At 41.2% G+C, this 24398-nt stretch overlaps 1 protein-coding gene across 2 annotated transcripts in view; it reads left to right on the top strand.

Moving 5' to 3' along the window:
- The first annotated feature begins 7684 nt into the window (after positions 1–7684).
- The window catches only part of rock1 (Rho-associated, coiled-coil containing protein kinase 1), a 30693-nt gene continuing 13979 nt past the window's right edge, over positions 7685–24398 (top strand). For both annotated transcript variants that reach the window (XM_069684263.1, XM_069684262.1), the window contains exons 1-11: positions 7685–8520; positions 18079–18160; positions 20243–20343; positions 20963–21100; positions 21212–21387; positions 22327–22411; positions 22528–22672; positions 22789–22927; positions 23142–23233; positions 23972–24131; positions 24322–24397. In XM_069684263.1, the coding sequence (XP_069540364.1) occupies positions 8428–8520; positions 18079–18160; positions 20243–20343; positions 20963–21100; positions 21212–21387; positions 22327–22411; positions 22528–22672; positions 22789–22927; positions 23142–23233; positions 23972–24131; positions 24322–24397 (1287 nt within the window). In that variant the 5' untranslated portion in view covers positions 7685–8427. The remainder of the gene's footprint in view (positions 8521–18078; positions 18161–20242; positions 20344–20962; positions 21101–21211; positions 21388–22326; positions 22412–22527; positions 22673–22788; positions 22928–23141; positions 23234–23971; positions 24132–24321; position 24398) is intronic.

The raw sequence follows: 24398 nt of genomic DNA, 5'->3' as shown, positions 1-24398 counted from the left end.
AGCGGAGGCAAAATACTGGATATTTTTTGCACCTAACATTTGGTTTAAACAGCTGTGATTAGCTTCTGTATTTGATCTTGCCATAGAGCTGCATCTCACTAACTAATATTTGGTCATTTCTTAATAATTCTTATAAATCCTTCGTATAAATCCTAATAAAAAAGTGCACTACAATTTCCCAGAGACAAAATTAACTTATTTACATTCCTTTTTTTGTCCAACAAACGGTAAAAAATCTTGAATTATTTACGTTGTTATCACAGAAGACTAAGCAAATCAGTATTTTGGTTTATAAAATGACAAAAACAATCAATCACTTATTAAAATTGCCACTGATTTATTGTCTTAATGGACAAATTGATTGTCTCAACTTGATTTAAAGCTATAATTGATTAAATATAATCAAACCAAAGTATTAAGGGAAGTAAAATAATCAAATTATTCCTCCGCTTCCTGCAGGTGAAACTAAGATATAACAGCTGATGGTGGTGGTGGGCTTTGAGGAGGAAGCCCCTCCCCCCACCAGAGGGATCAATGCACATAAATGGAAGAGGTCACAGACCTTTGACATCTCCTTTCAGCCGGGGGAGGGGCACAGGCCTTTGTGAGATTGGCTTTAATGATCCAATTGTCGACTGTGTCATCCACCGTCATACAGTACACGCACGTTTGTCGCACATTTTGCTGTGCACACTCCCCCCTTCCCCTCTGCCCTCTTACTGTATGTCCATTACCTTCACTGTGCAGCCACAAGTGTGAGGGCTGGATAAAAAGCGTTAGCTCTGTTTCTAACTTTCTGTCCGCATCCAGCTGCCCTGCTTCGCTCTTCTTCACTCCCACATCTGTTTTAACCTTGTCTCCCATGTCTTCCCCTCCTCATCCTCCCCTGCTCCTCTGCAGACCTTATCTGTGCTCTCCCTCCTTCCTCTTTCATGCTGCATTTTTTCAAGAGGGATTTGGTCACCAAAAAGGCCAAGGCAGGAGAAAATTACTTTCTAAGATGCATTTTGCTCCGTGGGAATCATATAGACAAAAAAGCAACAAAGGAAACATTGCATAAAGCTAATTTAACTTACTTTAATTTAATTTGACTTACTTGAAACTGTTCAAACGGCTGCTTCTGAGGAGCAACAACTCATTTAACCTCAAGATGTGACTTCCTGCTTCAGAAAGAACACAAGCTTCCCACTACTATTACAGTGTGTGAGTATTTATTTCTAACTTTTATGTAGATGCAGACATTATCAGTGAGCACCGTGTTCCTGACCCTCAATAAAAAGGACAGGGTAAAAGTTTACAAGCAGCCAGGCGGAACACGCCTCGCTCTGCAGATCGGCTGAAAGATACTCTTCTGACTCTGATGATTTATTCTTCAGAATAACCACTGAGCAGTTTGCATAAGCTCATATACAACGACCTTGCTGTGTGTAATGAGCTTATTCCAACTATTCTACTCAGACCCTGAGCTGCTAACATAACTGAATGATTCTGACTTGTATCATACAGGCTGTTCTCTTGCTGTGTACGATAATGTATCATGCTGGGTAGTTTAATGAATATACAATGTCTATGTGCTTTCTGTTTTATTTGGCACCTATATGATTTAATCCAGTTGTACATTTACTCAAGAAGGCCGTACTGTCCTAAGGTCAGATAAAGTTTATATCATTTTGTAGTCCACTACATTTAGTTGCTAGCTACATTTAAGCTGCTTTCCCATTGGTCAAAAAATTCGCTAACACCCGGCTTTTTTTCTTACAATCAGCATTCAGACCCGGGTCAAATGACTCAGCAGTAGACCCTGGTAATTATCGCCTTGGCTCCAATCAGCATTGACAGGAACACAAAACCCGTGTTGACACGCTACTCTCCTACCCCTTTCCGGCGCGATGCTATGCTCCGTCGGACTCCTTGTCATCTCAGCTACAAATTCCACCCGTCTCCATCCGAGCGGCGCTCGAACATCGTTCCAGAGTTGTTGGCGGCGAATTTAATAAATAGACTGAATGAGTAATTGATAGAATAAAGATCTAACCACTGTAACATCTTCACTGTTTACTAACCCTGTGTCTGACGCGTTTGTGACGTCAGACGGTGACGCAGCAGAAAAGAGGCCGAAAGGCATATACTCCACTGGCAATGGGAACAGAGACATTTCTTAGCGGGGTCTTCCCGGGTCTGAAAAACAGGCCTCAACGCGCTAATTTCGGTGGGAAAGGGGTATTACTGATAGCTTTGGAAATTGCACACAAAATAGATGATCTGGTGATTCTGGCCATAAGATATGCTGCATTCTTACTGATTGTACACACCAGTATGTTAAACTGTTACAATAAGCTTCACATCCAAGAGCTAGTTCCTTAGCTTGCTGCTAAGACATTACAGCAAAGTCTGTTTGAGGGCAGTGAATACTCTGACTACTAGTATTTACTTATAGGTTCACAGGTCGTGTTTTAAAGACACAATCATCAGTCCATGTCAACACAAGCAAGGGTCCCAATCTGAAACACAGTCCTGACTTTAGGCATGACAGCAGTTTTAGGACCACCTGTCTGACAGTGTGAGACAATAGCTCTGATCTCTCTAGCTGGAGATGGGATTTTGTCTTCTTGTACCATCTGTACTCGGGATCAGAAAGACCCACAATCACTAAGAAGAACCTCTGAAGGGATCAAGAGAAGCATCTGCCCGCACTCGCTGACTCGTCCCCGGGTGTGTTTGAGATCTAAATTGGTGTTGCTAAAGATCTGTGAGCGTGTTTGGTGTGAATATGATCAATATTTAAAATGATATGTAGCCAAAGCAGAAACAGAACCCTCTTTACTGCATTGGTAATCAATTGTTATGTACGCCTTGTTGTTATGACACCGAAAACAAATCTGAGTGATGTATCACACACTGGTTTGTCATAACAGGGAGAAATAATTAGAGCACATGTGGATAAAAAAAAGCTGCACTGTCACTGGAACATTATCTTCTATCTTCCTCCTAAAAATAAACAGAGGGACGAACATGAGTTATAAACAGCAACAGATGAGTCCCGATGTGCTCTGTAATGAGGGAAAAGGAGTCAATCTGTTACCCTGGTGACGACTGCCTTATGTGAAATAATTATCTTTCTGCAGCATGGTTAATCTATTTCAAATTAGAAATGCCACACAGCAGGTCTTGTACACATTATGTGTTAATAAGAACCAAATATAGAGAGGGGACCATTTTTATTTCAAAATAAAAGCTTGGCTTAACAGTTTTCAGAAATTATGTTGCCTAATTTTGGGTGAGGTAAACCTCCTTGTGGTTAATTTAAATTGCATAAGGTGTCTCCACAAGTAGAAAATCTTTCTCATCAGAAATATACGGTTGTAATTTGCCAACGGTTTCAACAAAACACTTGTGAAAAGTGGTCTGACCAAAGTCCAATTTCTTCCTCATGTTTGACACATAAAGGGTTCCTACGCCACAGTCCCCACAACGAAGATGCCAAACCTCACCACCTCCAGGCCTCCACAAAGCCACACGGGGGAGAAGGAGATGTCTCCTTCAAGTCTAAAGAGGGAAACCTGTCCGAGCGCAGGAGTGGTGTCACGGGGGCCTTACTTATCTCCTCCCAGATTAAGTCCCAATTGTTTGTTGGGAACAAAGGCAGCCAGTGAGGAAACCAGCCCCCCAAGGGCCAGATGGTCAGCGTTCAGAGCCCCCTGACCCCTACAGCCCTTGCCCTCTCTGACAGGGCTTCGCGTGCTCCGGGCGAGACAGGCCACCCAGCACAAAGTCACAATCCACACTGCTCGGATGGAGCGTGGACTCACATGATACTGTACTACCTAAATCAAAGCGATGTTTCTCTTTAGTAGATTGTTATTTTTTATTCAATACTGTTGCAGCAGGCCATAATAAATGTTAATTATAGTAAATGTGCAGACAATAGCAAAAAGCTGGCTTTTGAGCAATATTTATGCATGCAAATATCTTACAGCTCAAAAATGTGAATCTTATGGGCCATGACTTGACATTACTCAACATTAAAATCCTGCTTTAACATAAAAAGAATCAGTTTTCAGTATCATTTTTGACATTACAGTTGCCTTATCATCTTTGTCTCTGCATCTGGTGAGATAAACACATTTACTGCAGGGTCATGTAACGTGCATGTAATTGTCATTAGCTCTAATGACATTTTTAAGGTACAGAAGGGGGCAGGGGAGGAGAAAGGAGGAATGCAACCTTTGGGACATGAAACATGAGGAACAGCAGATTAGACACAGTCAAGACAGACTGGTTTGCCTGTAATTACAATGACAAACCGCCAAATACATCTCCTGGTCACTCTTATCTGATATGACTTTATCTGAGCTGCTGAAGCCTGTTTCAACACTGAGCCTTAGGCAACTGGAGTGGTATTTAACAGACAAACATGTAGATTGGTGGCCTGGTTCCAGATATACTTGACATATAAGCAGGATTACTCAACCGGGGTGACATTAGAGAGTTAGAATGTAATGTATTAACTGCATTTGATGAACAGAGACTGATCTCGATACCCATTTAATTAACTTTTTGACTGCTAAATTAAAACAAGGTTTAATTGCCCTATTTGACTATGTTCCAAGGAAGTTTTACAGTGACACCCACAATGCACTGCAAAACACGTTAATTAAAAGACTAATTAGACCCTTGGATAAAAGTCACTTACAGTCATTATGGCCAAATGTAAATAATTTGTGCAAAAATTTGTGGAAAATTGTTTACAATGTGTTGTATGCAGTATTTCCGAGCATTCAAACAGGCTAACTGACAGACTTTGCTTATACGTGGATTATAGACTACCTCATTTACACTTGACATACTTTAATTACCCCTTCGTATAAATAAAACTGCTTCATTAAAACTAGCTTTAACGCTATATGTAATTCTTTGGTAAAACAAAGTTTAAGCATCTGTTATTAAAGCCTCGTTGACGGATCGCCACCAGGCTGCACGAGCGACCATCCTCCGGGCAGCGTTAACGGTTTATGATCAACGTGACACGTGAATATACGCAATGTTACGGTACAAAAGAGCAGCAGCATGCATGCCTACCTTTTTCCACGCGGAATCAGGCCAGTGTTGAGTATTTTGTTTTTTCCTTCCACGTCTGCAAGAACACCGCTGCTGCTGTAGCTGTTGCTGCTGCTTTCTGCTCCGACACAGCTGATCTGCGCACGGCCAGCGAGCCGCCAAGTGACGTCACAACATTACTGTAGGCCTGCGTAATGTTAGGTTCAATACAAGAGAGAAGGAAAAAGTTCAGTTCAGCTTGTTGCTTCGATAGGAGGGTAAAAACTCAGAGCAGTACACAAAAAATACATACTATAAACGGTTACCTAACTTGATTAACACGTTAAATGAAGCAAAAATAATGCTAAAAGGGGAGAACATACTGAGTAGAACTGTATTCCCCTAGTTATAATGTAACGTGATTTCAAGACGAACAAAATATATATATATATATATATATATTATTTAAAAAAATAACAGCACAAATAAAGAAACGTACAAATAAAGTTAATAAATCAAGTAAACTTATCCGCTAATACATATATAAATGCATACATAAATAATTTTATAGCCTTCTGGTTTCACTTTTATACATCTACGTATGAATGCATGAATACATGCACGGTACCGTATACTGCAAGGTTATTATTAGGTTACCAGTACGCTATATTTTCTTTAAAAACTACATGTTTTGCGCTGTTATTGTATAAAGCATGTATGGAGACAACACATAAAAAAAGCTTTTATGTAGACTACTGTTTCGTTTTTAAGATAAAGACATCTCCCTCTGTTGGCAGATATACAGAACTGTTGCTTTGAGTTCAGGCTGCACTGGAAAGGAAAGGTACAGACACCATTATTTTTTACGAATATTTCAAAACAAACTGATGCAAGTTAATAAAGATGTAACTCACACTTTCCAAAGAGCCCGGGAAAGCAGGTTCAGTCAATATATCAGTCCAAATCATGGTTCATCAAAATTGTGAGCGCAATTTAGTTTTCCTCATAAAAGTTGTAGAACAGCGCCCTCTGTTGGGGGACAAGCTGAATAGACAGACAGAGAGGGAGAGAACACAAATCTCTTTTCAAGTGAGTCAGAAAGTTCTTACAGTGATTCATTTTGTATCATTATAACATGATTACAATACAGATAGTTACACAAGCATTTCTATTATTTTACTAGAAAGGTTGAACATTTCCAAAGAAACCTAGCAGCATTTGCAACAGATGCCTTGAAGCATTTCCTGTTTGTCATTAGTTCACTCAAAGAACTAACTGCTTCTGTGAAAAGAACAGGAGAAAAACTAACAGTTAAAAAAAGGACTTAAAAGTTTCTTCGAGGTGATATAAGCTTTAGCCTCTTGAATGTAATCTCGCTAATAGCCATATTGAGGGAAGAAACGGCTAAATGGGAGTTCTTATGTGATAAATCTCTGTGACCTGAGGATTAACTTTTAAATCACTGCAGTATAAGCTTGAAAAGATGATTAGCCTATGGTGACCGACCTTTACGAAAGATATCTATTCCTACAGACCAGGGTGGATTTTACATGTGGACTCAAGTAAGTAATAGGAACCTTAATGGAGCTGGTATTCCCATACATTTTATGTATCATTACAAGTAATATTTTAACATGTTTTAGGGGGGTGGGTTTAATGTTGTTCACAGTAACAATGCAGGCTATTATGGGATTAGGGGGCAGATTTTGTTTTTGTTGTGAAGCATAATAGAACAGCACAAATAGGCAATTCAATTATGGCACATGGCACATATATGGCAATAAGATGTATCTACTCAGGAAGCCTCGCTGAGGTCAAGTTTTCTGTTGCAACATCAAAAACACCTTCATTAAATAATTACAAATACAATAATACAATAATTACAGCAAAAATGACTAGTCTTATAAAGGAACAATTGTATTTATTTTCTGCTCTTTCTTCAGTTCATTCAGTTTAGGGTAGCCTACATATGAGGAAAAAACATTGTCTTGCTGTCACTGATGACCTTCTGACCATTTCATAACAAAAAGGGGAGTAACCGCCATCCTGGATAATGAATTGAAAGGCCCTGTGATGCATACAACAGTGTAGAAACAAGTAGAATCAAATCGAAATGAATGGCCTATTTACTGTATTGCAGTTATGGTCTAGAACCAAGTGCATACATAACCCACAATAAGCAATAATCAAGATCCACATTAAGTATTGCTGTTACTTGATAGAAATATCATATTATACTACATTATATTATACAATTCTATCTGCATTTGATCCATTACCAAGGGTATCTGTACCTCACATGAAAATTTTGAAATATAGTATAATATAATACAAAACAAGTGAATGGATTACAAAAGAAAAATAGTTATAATGGCGCAGAACAATTAGCATCTATTACCCATCAAGGGTAAGTTCAATGGTTAGAAAGCATGCAATTACATTATAAACAATAGAAGACAAGATTTTAACTTTTGTACACTTTAAACACTTTAGAATAGATTTTCAATGAGACCTTTCCTTTACCTTTGTAAAATTTGAATACAGCAACATGTTGCCATCAACAGTCTGAACTCTTTGAATGCGCCTCGATAGGGCACATGCGCAGTACTTAAATTTTGAAGTTGCTTCTCCGGGGTGTTTGAACAGGAAGGCGGACATGTTGGTCGGCTGTGGGAGAAAATCGGGCATCGTCTGCTGTTTTTTTTCGGAAACTAACACATATCTAAACCCGAATAATACGTCCTCTATCTGAGAGATTAAGCCGTTTTGGACGGGAAACTATCGACAATCAGTGACAATGCACGGGCTGCAGCGGAGGGACAGCCGTTAGACGCTGAAACGAGTCCGTGTTTAAACTGATCGACATTTGGAAGAAGCAGAAGTTTTTTTCCCACCACTTCTACTTTTGAGCTGTCAGATTCTATTGTCGTTTTCTGCAACGGCCTGGCACTGATATGGGAACAGGCCTGGACTAACCTTCCCACAAACTGTGCTTTTCAAATAGACATTACATTTGTTTTAATTGCCTTTTGTTTGGATGCTACATTTTAAGCCCTTATCCTCGGTGGCATCCTGCGGAGGCTGACTAATCTGTCGCCGCATTTATCTTTTGCCACTGAAGTTATTCGCAACTCAAACTGGGAAATCATCTTTCGTCTATGAAAATGTGGCTTCTGTATATTCAACGTAACCTTAAACGTTTCATCGTGTGTGCAAGCTCAAGGAGAACAATGTGTTTTCTTTGAAGTGCGGCGTAAAGTTCACGCGAAGAAAGGAACATTTGGCTAGCTAGCTACCGCTGGCTGCTAAAGCTAGCTAGCCAGCCTTCTGCCTCGCCAGTGAGCTGTTTTTGTTCATAACCCAACGGCGGGACTGAGTTTAACAGCAAAAATGTCTGGAGGGGAAAGCATGGAGGCTCGGTTTGAAAAAATCGATGCCATGTTAAAGGACCCAAAGTCAGAAGTAAACACGGATTGTCTTCTGGTAAGTTTGTAGCCTGCTAGCTCGCGAAGCAGCTAAGCTAAGCGAGCCAACCATCCGGGGTCAGTCTACTCCTTGGAGCAGAAATACTTTCCGACTCCCAACAAGTCGTCTCGATTGTCACTGAAGGAATGTACTGATCTTGACGCCGACAGGCCAGTTTGTCTCACACACTTGATCAAGTTTAAAAACATGTCAGTGTGTGATTATATATTTATTTAGGCAGTGCGAAAAGAAAACAATCAACAGTTTGAAACCACTGTTTCCTTAAAACAAGTACTATATAAACTCGCAGCCACAAACAATAAATGCTAGTGATAGGGGTTGATGTTTAATAGCAATGTATTTTCAGTACTTGATAACCTAGCTTCAATAAAGGAGTCAAACTCATTAAAAAGCAATGGTAGCTTAAATACACTGACAGATGGCAACCGTGTGTCTGGTGTCCACCATATAGCCACACTTCCAATCCAATACCAATACCAATATCCAATACAAACAAAGAATGGTTTGTGCTCGTTTAGATCATTAGGAAGTGGGTGGTTGTGTGTGCTGTTTAGTCTAGATTTACCTATGTAAGCTTCATTTGAAGTGATAGTCTACCCACATGCCTGTTGTAACCTGCAGGCCTCCAGCAGCTGCATCAGTACACCTGTTGGCTGAAGTTTACCCTGACTGCTTCCTGTCGGGCTCATGAAGTGACTCTCCTGTCTGTGGAAAGAAGGCGGCTGCTGCCACGTGCTAAACCCTAAAGCAACACCTTCATAGGTTTTTATTACATGCAGCAATCCCAGGAACTGAGTCACCATGAAGTAGATGCCAAAGGGGATGTTGTTGTGTCAAGTGTTTGTTGATGTCAGGAGCCTCTCAGCTTGGGTGACAGTGTTGTCACAAGGATTTGGCTCTTTGTGACTCATAGGAGCAGTTGCGCAGAATAGTGTGATGATACAAAAATATATGTGGGTATTTGGATGGAATAATTTGCCTGGATTTACAGGGATTGACCTTCACACCTATGTTTTGTGTTTGCAGGTATAACTGAAGTTGTTCCCATAGTGATACAACCATGTATACCACTCAATGCACCCATCTGGTATAAATATTTATAAGCCCTCCAAAAATGAACTTGTTTCATTTAATTATTATGTCATGATTAAGTAGAATTACTGTGCGATTGAAGTGCAGAGTGTCATATTAGTCAAAGCTAGCAAAACTGTTAGCAATCAGTGTTTTCTCTCCTTCTGTTGTTGTGCCCAGAAGGTCATACTTTGTATGGATAATTCTTGTGTCTTGGTTGTATGATGTGGGAAATATAACCAGGCAAATGAACATCAGTGAAGCTGTTTTGGGAAGGGGGCTTGTCCTAAAACCCCACCCACACACCCTACTTGTTTAGTGTTTGTATAGGCTGCTGTAGATAGCTGTCTTTCCAAAAGAAAAAACATGCTTAGTCTCTGTGACCTCCCATCCTGCAGCAGAAAGAGGCAATTAAACTCACCTAAAAAGTGCACACACTCTGCATTTTTAATGGCAGAAAGCTGCGGGGACTGTTCCTGCTGGCAGCCTCACACACAAGGGTGTTGTTTCTCTTTTTTCCCCCCTTTCTGCAATCTCGCCTGATCAATGAATGGAGGCCTTTTGCTGAGGCTCTCTCTGCGACCATGCAACTCCACCCACAGCTTAATAAAATTCCATGCTAATCAAATAACCTCTTGTCTTTGACTGGCCTGGAGTTCCCTGTGTGTCCCAAAGCCATTCTGCACGTCTGGAGAGAGTTGAAGCCATGCAGGCAGCTCTGAGGTAGCTGGGTGTGGGCTCTGCTCGCTACCCATAAACCAAAATTATGTGGACTGAAGACTCATGTTTCTGAAGCCCGTGAATCAGGACATTTAACTCATAAAGCAGCCAACATGCTTGGCTATGAGTAATAGGTTCCATCAGAATGTACAATGAGAGCCTTTTAATGGCCATGTTTCCGTACCTGAGTCTCGAGTTGGCATTGCTTTAGCACTGTTGGGATTATACATTTTTCCCATAGAAGCCCGGGCTGTGTTGTGTGATGGTGACATTTGGCCTGCACCTTAACACTCTGCTTCAGGCTGGCCTGTTGAGCACAGTACCATGTCGCCCTTATCTTCACCCCCTAAATAAATCCTGCTGGGAGAGAAGAGCGCCTTATCTGGATGGTTGCCCCCTCCCCTATCATTGTGCTCTAAGGCAGGCTTCTAAGAGCCAATCTGAACAGACAGAATTCCTGACATTGTGACGTGAAAGCTTACTGACATTAAGGGTCTGAGTATTGTCTTTGTATGTTTTTCTTGTGGCAAAAATCATTATATTGCACGTCAGTTAGAATAGAGTCAATAGAAATGTATTGTTGCTTCTTCTTCCCTTGATGCTTTAGCTGAATCTGTTCATTATTTGATGAATTTTAATGGTTGGGTTGATATGTTAGAACTTGTTTTGCTACGGATTCACCTCTATTGGAGATATATTAAGGCCGCCTGGCACAGTCTCTTTTCTCACTTTGACATTTGGGGTGCTTTCACTTCTCTGTGTTTTGATCCTTCTTTCATCTGCTATTTGGACTCTAAATCTGTAATAAGAGTAATTAAAGGGAAACTGCGAGGCTGGTAAACCAGATTTAGAGACTGTGATTAATTGTGTGAATGCTGCGTGTACATGTCAGGGGGGTGCTCTTATTTTGAGTGATTTTAAAATGAGTTAAATAAGCCACGTTCACAAAACTAGTACTGTGCTTTTCACATGCACTATTCTATGAGAATTAAAGACATAATGAATGTGTTGAATCATATTTGCAGGTTAATGCCTGCCTGTATTCACCACACAAATTAGATTTCCTCCCACAGCAATATCTGCCGACTAATTATGGGAGCAGTTTATGACTACATATTTCATTATAGCCAGTTAATGTTGCTATTTAGCTAATAAACTATGGAGTAAAATTGCTAGTGTAAAAGAATGGACTTGCTTATGTTAACCTTTTTGTTATTTCATGTCCAATTATGGACCAATTGTCACATTAAGAATGTGGCAGAGTTTTAACTTCAGTCCGGTTCTCAGAGTTTGTCCGTTCACAGCATGCCGTCATTTAGCAGTCACACAACTGCCCGAACAACTTAAGACTCGCAACTTGAGTCTGAGCTGTCGTACAGTGTCACTGCTATGCTTCCTAATTGCCTTGCAAAGTCAATCTGCAGGAGCCCTGCTTGAGTAACAGCCAGAAGAAAGTCAAACCTTGTTTCGTCCATGTAGAGCGCCTGGTCTTGTGCCAGCGACCTTTGCCCTAATGGACAAACCTTACCTGTAAGGTGTTGTCAGTGCTGATAATGCAGCTGTAGTCTGTATTTACACTTGGAGACAGATGATTGGCAGTAAAGAGCATTTAGACGTGGTAAACTGAACTGACTCTACCCTATTTTTTGGAAACTTGTGCATTGGTCACCTTCTCTATTTTGTCATTGTTCTACATATTTATTCAAAACATGGAGAAAACCACATTATGACCTTTTATTAAACAGTAAAGGACAAATCAAGGATAATTGAGGCACATATGTAATATGGTATACTGTTTTCTCTGTGCTGTTGCACAGCCTTGTTATTTACAGTTGGTTGTAATGCAGCAGACGTAACTGGTTTGGAATCTTGGATGTCAGAGCATCCTGAAATGCACCACCTTTCAGTGTAAATTCTCCCTTCTTACTTCTTCTTAATGCCCTGCCAGGCTTATGTGCAGTTTCTCTGAGAAGGATTAAAAGTTACAAAAATGACATAGTGCTGGATTACCTACTTTAGGTGTGTTTTAAATCTCTGCAGGATGACTTTTAGTGCCTCTCTGGAAGCAACAAAGCACTCGTAACTTTTGGTATGCTTTAGCAAATGGGTAGGAACTCTATCATCTGTTTGTAACTTGTAGATTTCCATATTTAAGCCAATTACCTACCAGTTTGGTCCGTTTTTGATCATAAATAATGCATCCTTTAGCTGAAAAACATGTATTTGTGGCAGCAGTTACAGCCAGCGTTTGATTCATCCCTATTGTCAGAAAGGTTCAGTGCTGTCCGTTGTAAACTGCACCCCTCAGCTATTCAGCTATGGGAACAACAATTGACTGAGCTATTTGTAGCTCGGCATTCCCTCAACTGAGCGATTATGTCCAGGAATGCATACTAAAAAGATCCACTCTTCTTAATAATGGGACAATTTTGCCTTTGATTCAACCGTTGAGCTTTACAGCCTCCTGCTTTTCTTTCATCTTACTCCTTTAGGGGGCTGTTAGTTTGTCCCACTTACAAAGGCCTTTGTCCAGTGAAGATAGTGGAAGTGAACTCAGATGATGTTTAATAAGAAGGGTATTGGTTGTAGTGAGGTCAGAAATCCAGGGCAGAGCTGGCAGGACGGCAGAGTTTTTGCTTGAGAATCTCGAGTCTGGTCAGTGGAAACTCGTGAGTGCTCTCCACTGTTGCAATAACTCAATTATATTTTGACATGAAAGCGTTTGTGACAGTGATTCTCGCTCGCTGGGACCTCATAAGGAAATGGAATGCCCCTGTTTTGCCACCCCTGGGTTCACTGTCACTGCTGTTTATCCAGTAGAGTTGTTAGATATGCGGTCTCTCTAGGTAAGTGGGATTTCTTGTCAGTAGATATTATGTTCAGCAGGAGTTTGGACTAAGAACTTGTCAAAGAAACTTGAATAAATCCCTCAGTAGTAGTGGATTGTAGCATTATGGATCCAAAAGCAGATGGATTCCCTTATATTGTGACATTTCTTTCTGGCTGTCTGTACCCGAGTGAGGAAGCAGTGTGGTATTTCATGCTTTGAATAGCTTCATTGGTTTGTATGATCACATTTGTCTTTGCACAGGCCCAACCTGCAATGGATCTGCCTTTATTTGCATGGCAAACCGAACGGCTGTCTGCACGGTTGCTCACATGTGGAAAGCATATTGTCTTGAAGAGGTGGCAGAAAAGGAAGTGAGAAGCAGGGCCCGACTTAGGCCGGTCCACATGCCTGGCGCTGGCATGCCGAGAGGGATGATGTGGCTGAGTCTCCCATGGAAATTTTAACTCAGACTTTTTAATGTCTGGAAAAGAGCTTGTATGTGTGTGGATTTCTCTCCCCTTAAGCTTAAAGAAATAATTGCCGTATGTGATGTCAACCACTGGCCTTTGCGTTTTGTATAACTATACATTTTTTTATATAATTACCACATTTCATTAATGAGATGGTTTTACGTATTATTATTTAGTAATCCCAGGGATGTGTCGCCCTCTGGCTGAGGCAGCATCAGCAGAAATAGGATAACATGGAGTCCTGCAAGTTTGTTTTCCCAGCAAGTTTTTTTTCTCCCTCAAGACTGCCACATAGTGAAACACAGCCTGTGGACTGCTGTGCTGCCACCCAATGCTTGTTGCACTGAAGGAATTTTACGCATGGTTTTGCTCTGTTTCTTATAGGTTAGGTTGTTAGAATATAATCCAAGCTTCTCTTTAACAGTACATATTCCAAATATCGTTAAAAAAATGATTAATGTTGTCATAATGTTCTTGATTTAGGGCAATTGCTACAGTGAAAAAGAGACCGCAGAAGGCTGCTAAAGGCTGCATACACATACATCCTTGTGCTACTTCTTTCTGCATGCAGATGCAGCATTGTGTCCTTTGATGCCTTTTTCCTTCTGTTGCCTGGAAAGCAGACAAACTCCTAAGCCATTGGAAATTTCAGAGCTGCAATAAGTGCTTATCTAGGAACAGTTTCACTTCTACAAATTACTCTGAAATACTGGCTTTGTCAGTGATCCCGGGGCATTAGCATCATATTTGTTAGCGTAGCCGGGAGCTGAGTTTGGGCTGAGAGATGTTAGTGGTACTGGCTGGCTGCTCCATCTGGCCCAGCGGCACAGTGGTCTGATAGCTACAGCCAGATACTGACTTATGATTGTGGTTGCTAACCCTGAACCTTGATGATTACAAACCAGTCAGCTGTGGTTACTTATGATACATATTTATATTTCTGGCCATGCATCTGTGTGTGTGTGTGTGTGTTTGTAAACAAAATGCAGATGTAGAACACAGAGGCTGCTTGATATTGAAGATAAAAATACTTATATACCAATGTGTGAGGCATTCAAGTACACCTGCTAATATGACTTTAAGTCCCATGGGAAGAAATGTAATTAAAGAGAGATGTTGCCACATGATTTGTACTGTGATAGCTATCACTTTAAAGGTCCAGTTCATCGATTAAAAAAAAAAAAAAAGCAATTTGGCTCTGTGCCTTTGGAGGACGCTATCCGCTTCTCCAATGGGTCCTGGAAAACCTCCGCCAGACTACATAAAACACGTCATCTGGCGGAGGCCAGGGAGCTCGCTTAACTACACTTCCTTGATCAAGGAACGCCCGCCTCCGATGTCATGTCTCGTTCAAAATCGTCAGGTTTGGAATGTAGACTGCAGACCTGAAGATGTTTTAGACGATCCACCGGTATATTCTCGTCGTATTTCGGATTCTGTACCGCTCTGAGCCATCGCCTGCAGCGATCAATGTCCTTGACTGGAAAACGGTAGCATTTAACTCCAGCATCTCTTGCTGGGCCGTTCCTTTCAGAGGCAGGGACGCAATGCACGCTGGGTGTTGTAGGAATGTAGAATGAGCGAAACCACGAGCTGTTTGTACGACTTTCTTCACAGCTATGGCGCCAATTTCAAATATTGTTGCCTCTATCGATCACAGAGAACAGCTTTGACTGACAGCGGCTTTGTCCAGGGGAGAATGGCTCATTTAATATGTCTGATGCCATTGAAGTAAATGCTGATGCAGCCAAAAACAAACTCTATTTCTTGATTAGATAACAAAAACATCTCTAGCACACCGCTGTATCTCTTTCATCTTTCCATGAGATGCAAAAATGCTGAGATTTAAAGCTGCAACAGATGCTGCTCTCACCTTTTTGTCTTCAGTCATATTCGCTCTATTATGTGTCCCTGTGCGTTCTACACACTAAACCTGGTTCTCTTTGCCTCAGTTTCGGTTAAAGACTCTTCCGACTTCTCTTTGTTTTTTCCTTCATTTGTTCTCCTATTGGAGTAGCCAGCCGCACATGCACCAAGGCATAGGCACTGGTGCTGATTGAACATAAGGCTCACTATGTCTCTCTGTACTGGGGATGGATTTTTTTTCCCTCCCTTCCTTCACTTTTTGTTGAGAACTTGTTTGGCCACATACCTAAAATAGCTCTCTGACGTGTACAGTCCTGTTAAGGAATGTTACTGTGGCTGTCCAGAGTTCCTTGCGGCAGGAAGTTATGCAAACGTGCATTGCAGAGCACAGAGCCTTGTGATTAGGGTCCTGAAGGACTCGGTTCTTCAGTGTCTTTTTTTCCAGTGCTTGCTGGCTGGATACTGTATGACCAATAAGGTCCTTTTTTCTCACACCCTATGGTCAATGTTGACTTAATTTATTGTTTAAAAAGCCGAGCAGATTCGCTAAGCCATGTGTGTAGATCACAACCTCCCCATCATTAATTTCCCCCATTCTGTCTACACGAATGTCTATGTTGCTTTTGTTCTTCCCATTTTTTCCTTTCCCCCTCCCCTCTGCCTTTCTCCCAGCTTCCACCCATCCCGCGGGGCGCTTGCTTGTTTAAAGTCTCATAGGGGTGGGGGGGGGCATGATGGCCCTGACCTCCACTGCTGAGCAGAAGCAGCAGAGTTACTTAACAGGATTCCTCACCATGTCGGAGCTGCTGATTCACCATGTGTCATCATTGTTTTGCTCCGAGATGCAAAAAAGAATCTGTCACGATTTTAACAGAGGATCATTCATGAGACAGGAACGACCACATTCTTGCTGTGATAGAGAGTTCAGAGGAGATATTGCTTATGTCAACAATTGACATAAAGTTTTTGACTAACAAAATTGACTTTAATTCTGTATTTTCTTGGCAGAACGAGTGCCATATTAAAGTCTGACCTGATGAAGATAAATGTAGGTTAGTTGGCCTGTGGCAATGTGTCAGAGGATGCTCTGTTTCAACATCTGGCGCACACCTGCTAAGGGTTGGGATCACATTGACTCTGCTGTTTTCAAGTGTTTGTGTGTCTTCTTTTAGCCATTCTGGATTATGGAAGATTAGATTAAATCCTGCCAGTAGCACTTGTATGCCTGACCTGAGCCAATCTAGCCTGTACTGTTTGTCTGTTGCTCTTGGAATTCCAACAACGCATCACATGTTGAGATGGGTATTTATTCTTTTGCAGTTTAGTCGTTTATTATTCTGCTTTTACAGCTGATGTTTCGTTAGCCCTGAAAAGGATTGTAAGGGTCAGAAGCTGGAGAGGTGGGAGTAACTTCAGTGGGTGTTGCAGTCCTATATTGTTAGGTTTACCTCACTGTAAGGTTATGTTAAGGCACCACCCTGTTGCCTCATGCATCATTACTTTCTTCAGTTGCTTTAATTAGAAACTATGACCAGGGTGGGAAATCCTGCTTTTAGTCATATCAGCCATCAGCCATTTTCTTATACATTGTATAAAAGCTGTTGTTGAACTGGTAAACTGTAGGACAATCCTTTTGTCCATGTTTGCTTAGTGGCTTTGGTCGATTACTTGATTTTATCTTTAATTTCGAGGTATGATTTAGATTATTAGAATGTGTACATTTGGGTAATTACGGGGAGTTTCCTTAGCTTCCATACTTTCAACTAACCTGAAAGTTGTCTTCAGACACGTGTTAAATGTCAACATGGTTGCGTGCGCTAAAGCGTCTAATAGTCAAATAGTTACCTCGCTTGTTTGAAGTTGTTTGGTTTTGCAGTATCGAACCTCAAGCAAGACAACACGCCCCAATTTACCTGCTAAAAGCAGCTAACATTATCCACATAAAATCAGTTAGAATTATAAATTACATATGGTGTGAAAAAGCAAGAGTCTATTTTAAGTTTACGTTGCCTGGCCCTATTCTCTAACAGCATGCCTTATAAATACATCTGTGGTCTGACTGACGCCTCCGGATGTAAACAACCTGTCCCAGAATACTAGAACACTCGCATGAACAGATGTGCACTTCCTCCTGCGCGTGTCCTAGTAACATACCTGTAACTTTACATAAGTGACGCCCTACGCACTACATACGCACTACATAGCGCTTAGGATGTCAGTTCGGCATATTGGTGATTTGTTTAAAACCACAATTCTATTTCAAAATTCTCACAAGCATAGATCAACATTTCTGTGGTATGTTAAAGTAGATTACAACAATGATATTGGGACTTTTAAATCACAGTACTTTCCATGGCATGTTTTGAGGTGGCATTTAATAAACATCTGTGATCATGGATCTGATATAACCTCATAAAATCACTCAAAGCCTCACAGACTTGTTTTTTATAATTAAGTCTGGAAGCTTGCTGCTATTTCTTTGCTAGAATCTGCTGAAACTCCGTGTTTGCTTTGAACATGCCGACTGTGATGTTACAGGAGTAGAAGACACTGCAGCTTTTGATTGCCTGCCTGTTAACCCTTCTCTCTCCCCCTCAGGATGGCTTGGACGCGCTGGTGTATGACCTTGACTTCCCTGCCCTGAGGAAAAACAAGAGCATTGACAACTTTTTGAATAGATGTAAGTAGCACGCATCATGTTTTTCCCCCCCGTATCCTCCTTTTAATATGGATGCATGCAGCATGTTTGTGTTTGCAGACCCTGTTACATACATCTATATAAGCCCGGGGTTCAGAAAAAGGAGGCTGTTTTTGGGTCACCGCTTCCATGTAGGCTTGGACACAATAGGTGTCTGCTGCTTAGTGTCCCCCAACAAAGAGGCTTTCATAAATGGCTGGTGACCCACATGGTGCCTATGGTGATGGGTTCTCTCTTTCACTGTGCCCTCAGAATGGGGAACCCGCACAACTTAGTTCTGACAAACAAAAAAATACCATTTAAAGGCTAACAGCGAGGCTATATGCATTTATCCTCAACTGATCTACAGCAACAAGCACATTCTTGGAATTTACTTTGATAGGAAATGCAATATGATCAAGTTACAGTATTTATCCCAGAACTTGTTTTTTAAAGGCAGCACTGTGTGAGGTGGGGGGTAGGGCGCTAGAGTTATGTCATAGGATATACTGTACGTCTTTAATTTCCTGAATTACATACAGACAAGCATATAATTTAATCTAAACACCTAAACTAAACAACGATTGCTTACTCCCACCGTCTCTGTTATAACTGCATATTTCCCCTCCCTTTGAGGCATGTTGTGTTGCCCTCACTTTTTATTTTCTTTGGTTTTATAAAGAGTTTCTTCTCAAGCAAACAATCTTTGTACCTAATTCGCTTTTATGTACCTATGTCCAGTATTGATCAGGTAGAGCTGGCGCTTGGTTTGTTGTATCTGCTGTGGAAGTACAAGAAATGTTGCACATGTATTTCTCCCTCTAGATCTGCAACAGATGCATTTTCAAGTAATTACGTACAGTATATAATCTATGAAATTATACCCACTTTATTTCAGGTGGTTGTTAAATTATTGGGGCCAATCTATTTACACGGCTGGGAGAAAATGCTAAAGATATTACAGTCTATTTTTGCAGTCTAAACTGGGCTATAAAACCTTTTTTATCAGTTTGTGGAATTCTAAAATTCCATATATGATAGACAGCCCAAGCTACTGTAAACCCCTGCAGCCAAAACTGCCATTAGACATCTCCTCAATTACTCCTGCTACAGTACTTTAGTGTGTGGCAGCCTCGTGTTTGAACAGCATTGATGGATAAGCACTAATGGACTTGCTGTCTTGTTCGACGCTGCTCCTCAGCAGCATGCAACGCCTGCAGGGCTCTTTACTCTGAGTCTCTGCCCTCCATGCATTGTGCTTTACACCCCGATCACCTCAGCTAATCGCTGGAACCTACTGGAAATAATCCTCCCCCACCCAAACACACACATGCAAATACACAGAGCATATCTCTGTAACAGCAACATGAAATCCTATTTGTACCTTGTTATACGCTTCTTTTGGTCCTGTGGGCTTTGTTGAAGTCGGGATCACGATCCCTGGAACTTCTGCTCGGGGTGGAAATGACTCACTCCTAAATGTTCTTCTTCTATTCTAACTCAGGCTTGCTTCTTATTTTTAGATCAATTGAACTTAATGCCCCCCCTTCGCCCCCCTTTTCCATGCGTTCCTGTGCCAGTTTACACCCATGTGAATTGAAAATTATCCCCCTAGTTCGGCTATGACCAAATTTGGCTGAGCAGTGAATGCTATCTCCCCGAGGGGAGCTAGCATTGTTACATCAGGGAGAGGCCGACAAACTTTCCCGAAACGGCATCTCTCAGCTGTGCTGAGGAGCTGTCAGCTTTTTGTGCTCTGTTTGCAAACAGGCTGAATGTTCCTAAGGAATGCAAACTTCTGCTATAATATATAGACACCTACATATTGTTGGATAATAAAAACCAGGTAGCAACCACTTGAGACTGTGTTTCAATAATAAAAATAACAACCTAGAACCGTTATTCTGTGAGCTCTCGCTGGCATCTTTTACTGCTTCCCCTTTAAATTTCAGACTTTTCCACCTATACCTGTAATCTGCTGTGATGCTTCAATGCCCACAGCTGAGACTCCTCTTTATATGCAAAAATGTAAGCAGTGTATAGTTTTATGTTTTCTATTAACATTTGTTTGATTTCTTTTTCCAGACAAGGAAACCATTAGTAAAATCCGTGATCTACGCATGAAAGCGGTGGACTATGAGGTGGTTAAAGTTATTGGGAGGGGAGCTTTTGGAGAGGTGCAGTTGGTAAGAAAGTTTCTTGTGTTGTGAATATGTCTATACAACATTTTTAGGATGCAGTGTTTTAAGTAATTTAGTTATTCTTTCTTTTTTTATCAGTTGAAAAATAACATTTTTATTTTGTGCTTAAAGAGGGGGTATTATGCTGTTTCACATTTTAAGACTTATATATATATATAATGTTACAAGGTTGGATGTTCATACTAAACTTCAAATCTGTAGGTAAAAGTATGTTGGAGTAATCTCTGGGCTTCTCAGCTCTGACTACAGGCTGCTGTGAACGCCAGGTTTCACACAGTTTCTTTTACATGCACTTTGTGAAGTCACAAAGTGCAGCCTCCGCAGGCTTCAGAGAGCTGGCCTATCAGAAGGAAGTGGGCTTGTAGGGGCGGGTTTTCTTCAAGGGACAGTGCTGACTGAGTCGTTTCAGGCAGAGGCTGTATGAGGGCCTGCACAGAGAAAATTTGTTTTTTAAAGCTGTAAATTATGCTAAGTTACTCCACAGGTATCACAGAGTGAAATATGAAGCTTGAAATGAGTATAATACCCCCCCTTTAAAACAACTTTAAGTTTGCACTTGAATAAGCCTTACCTGATAACCCCCTTTTTTATATGTAATTTCCAGGTTAGACACAAAGCCACAAGAAAGGTTTACGCCATGAAGCTGCTGAGCAAGTTTGAGATGATCAAGAGGTCGGACTCTGCTTTCTTTTGGGAGGAGAGGGACATCATGGCCTTTGCCAACAGCTCATGGGTTGTGCAGGTATGATGTAATAGGAAGAACAGCGTTCAAAATCTGCTTAATCTAGTGCACTATTATAATATAATTCATTATTAACACTTTTAACCTTTTTATGTTCTTTTTTCTCTGCAGCTCTTTTTTGCATTCCAAGATGACCGCTACCTCTACATGGTGATGGAATATATGCCAGGCGGCGATTTGGTGAACTTGATGAGCAACTATGACGTCCCGGAGAAGTGGGCCCGCTTTTACACGGCTGAGGTTGTGCTGGCTCTGGATGGAATCCATGCCATGGGCTTTATTCACAGGTAACAACCAGAATTCGCCTTTGTAGTTGTTTTTGAAATGGCTGCAGTCAGAACAAAAATGCTAATTCATTTCTTGATGAAAATGCTGTTTATTACCTCTAAGAGTCAGCCTTAAGGGTTTTTAATCTGTGTGGAGGTACCTGTGAAACCTCATCTGTAGTTTAGGTGTAAAATCATGTCTCTTTTATGGTTCTTAACAACAGCAGGATCTAGAGGGTGTGGTTTCAACCTCTGATCTAATGAGGCTTTGTAATAAGCAGGAAGTAGTCCGGGGTCAGAGGTACTGTTTTAGCATAAAGGCTTGTTACTTGCTAGTATTCTTATTATAGGTGTCTGGCTGAGGGAAGACTTGTTTCCAAAACTAAGACTCTATTTACTCTATTTTCATGATATTCTTTTTCTTCTTTACCTGTATCTGAAACTGTTTCTAGTATTTTAAATTGTTTATTTAAGTTCCACGATGCTTACAGTAGATCTTTTGTCTCATTTTATGATTTATTTTTCATGCACACGAGCCTTTACATACATTTTTCCTTTCATAAAATTGTTACTAATATTATTTTACACACTAAACTCTGTGCACAGCTGCAAAGGCGGAACATTCACAGCATGACAGTTGTATTAAATAGTCCTCTCGCTGTTTCCCCCATTAACCTGCTGGATGTTGTAGCGAAAGGACAATTTTAGAAAACATAAATTCCTCTCTCGCAGCCTCCAGCCTCCTTCACACCTCATTACATGTGACCTATTGCTGCAGAACTGCAGCAACTCCATACAGCAAGGAATAGGCGAGATATATTTGATAGTAGTGCCCTGAAGCGCCTCTTACCTTCGCTGCTCACTTTCACACGTTAAGTGCTGCAGCTTTCTTGTTATACGCTTGTGTCTGACGTGTGTGATGAATTTGTGTTTGATGCCACGTTATGTTTGTCTCTTCAGGGACGTGAAGCCTGATAACATGTTGCTAGACAAAGCAGGCCACTTGAAACTTGCAGACTTTGGGACCTGCATGAAAATGAACAAGGTATTTCATTCAGTTTGAAAAGTTTGGTAGTTTTCTATTTATTTTGGTCCGTGTAAAACATTGTATTATTACTTTTAAGGATATATAATGACAAAAAAGTGTGATTTCCTCTTTAGGATGGTATGGTACGATGTGACACAGCAGTGGGAACTCCAGACTACATTTCGCCTGAGGTACTGAAATCCCAAGGAGGAGATGGCTATTATGGCAGAGAGTGCGACTGGTGGTCAGTGGGAGTATTCCTGTACGAAATGCTAGTTGGTGAGTCTCATTCTGGAAAAGTCAACGGACTTCAGTATCCGTGTTTTGCACAGTTTGTTATTATCGTGGACAGTAACAGTAACCCGTGCCTCTTGTTTGTCTTGCGCTGTCCACAGGCGACACTCCTTTCTATGCAGACTCCCTTGTGGGGACCTACAGCAAAATTATGAACCACAAGAATGCCCTGACCTTCCCCGACGACAGTGACATCTCCAATGACGCCAAGAATCTCATCTGTGCTTTCCTGACTGACAGGTTAGATAGGGAAAGTCTAAGCGTGTGTTCTTATCTTAAGACCATTCCCTTGTTTAGGCATTGGAGGACCCTCAGTGGAAAGAATCTTGATTGACATATACATCATAACAGATGTGTCTCTTTGCATGTATATATTGAGAAACTGCTTCTTTTATTTTGAAAATCATAAACTAAATCAAGGATTACACTAATACTGTCCTCCCTGACCCCACAGGGAAGTCCGACTTGGCCGTAACGGTGTCGATGAGATTAAGAGGCATCCTTTCTTCAAGAATGACCAGTGGACGTGGGAGAACATCAGAGAGAGTAAGATTACTGATCACTTTCACACCTCCTGTTTCGTTTGGCAGCCCGCTCACTGTTACCGCGGCCTTTAGCCAGCAATCATGTTTTCCATGTGACCTACTACAGACAGTTGCAGGAAATTCTTGTGGACGAGCCATTCATTCAGTATCCTTTCCAAGACCAAACGTGATTCCTGCTCAGGGTCATAATTGGCAGCGCGGCGCTTTTTGAGGCCAACTGCAGGGGAAGCGAACGTTAATGCTCCAGGATTGACACTGGAGCAGAGAGAGATTTAAAAGTAGAGCTAAATCCAGGAGCTGCAGTCAGTTCTTTAGTGGCTTTATATTTAATACTTAACTAGGCTGATGTCAGCACTCTGGTGTCGTTCCACTGGCTGAGCTGCTCTGCTCGCTGGCTGCTTTCCCTTGTTTTAAAGAGGGTTTGAAAAGAGCCAGAAAAAACTGTGATACAAGCAGAAGTGAAAGATTTGTTTCTGTGCCTTTTATCTATCCTGAAGATTATGATAAATTATGATCAATAATTTATTAACCGAACATTTTCAAGGCCAAATCAGTATTTAATTATTATTATTAACTTTAACAGCATCAGACAACTTATTGAACTGAGCTATAAACACACCGAAGTGTTTGTTTTCAATTTAGCTTATATCATAGACTGTCCTTTAAACACACAGTGCTGTATTGTACATGATGAGCTCTTCTGGCCTATCATCATGATACCTTGTTGCCCCCTGTGTAGCTGCTGCCCCTGTTGTGCCTGAACTGAGCAGTGACATCGACACCAGTAACTTTGATGACATCGAGGAGGATCGGGGCGAGGAGGAGACCTTCCCCATACCAAAGGCCTTCGTGGGCAACCAGCTCCCCTTTGTGGGCTTCACTTACTACAGCACCCAGCAGTAAGTCTGCCAGACTTCTCTTCCAGGATGTGCTTGTAATCGCTGTGTCGCTGCTGACTTTGTCATGATGCTTTGTTCAGTCAATATCTCAAGTATGAAAAGACTTGTGAATTCGATAGGAATCCATGGAGGTTCCTATTTCCAAATATTTTTAAATATATCAATAATAAAACGTGTGTTCTGTTTCCAGCCTTGCGCGCAGGTCCGCCGCCTCCACAAAGACCAGCGACAAACGTAGCAGCTCCACAAAGGAAGACAAGAGTCATG

Source organism: Semicossyphus pulcher, unplaced genomic scaffold (assembly GCF_022749685.1).
Source record: "Semicossyphus pulcher isolate SPU_LCO1_2020_fin unplaced genomic scaffold, fSemPul1.0.p SCAF_7, whole genome shotgun sequence".
Lineage (NCBI taxonomy): Eukaryota > Metazoa > Chordata > Actinopteri > Labriformes > Labridae > Semicossyphus > Semicossyphus pulcher.
Note: the sequence above shows the minus strand (reverse complement) of the source record. Positions and strands in the feature narration are given on the sequence as shown.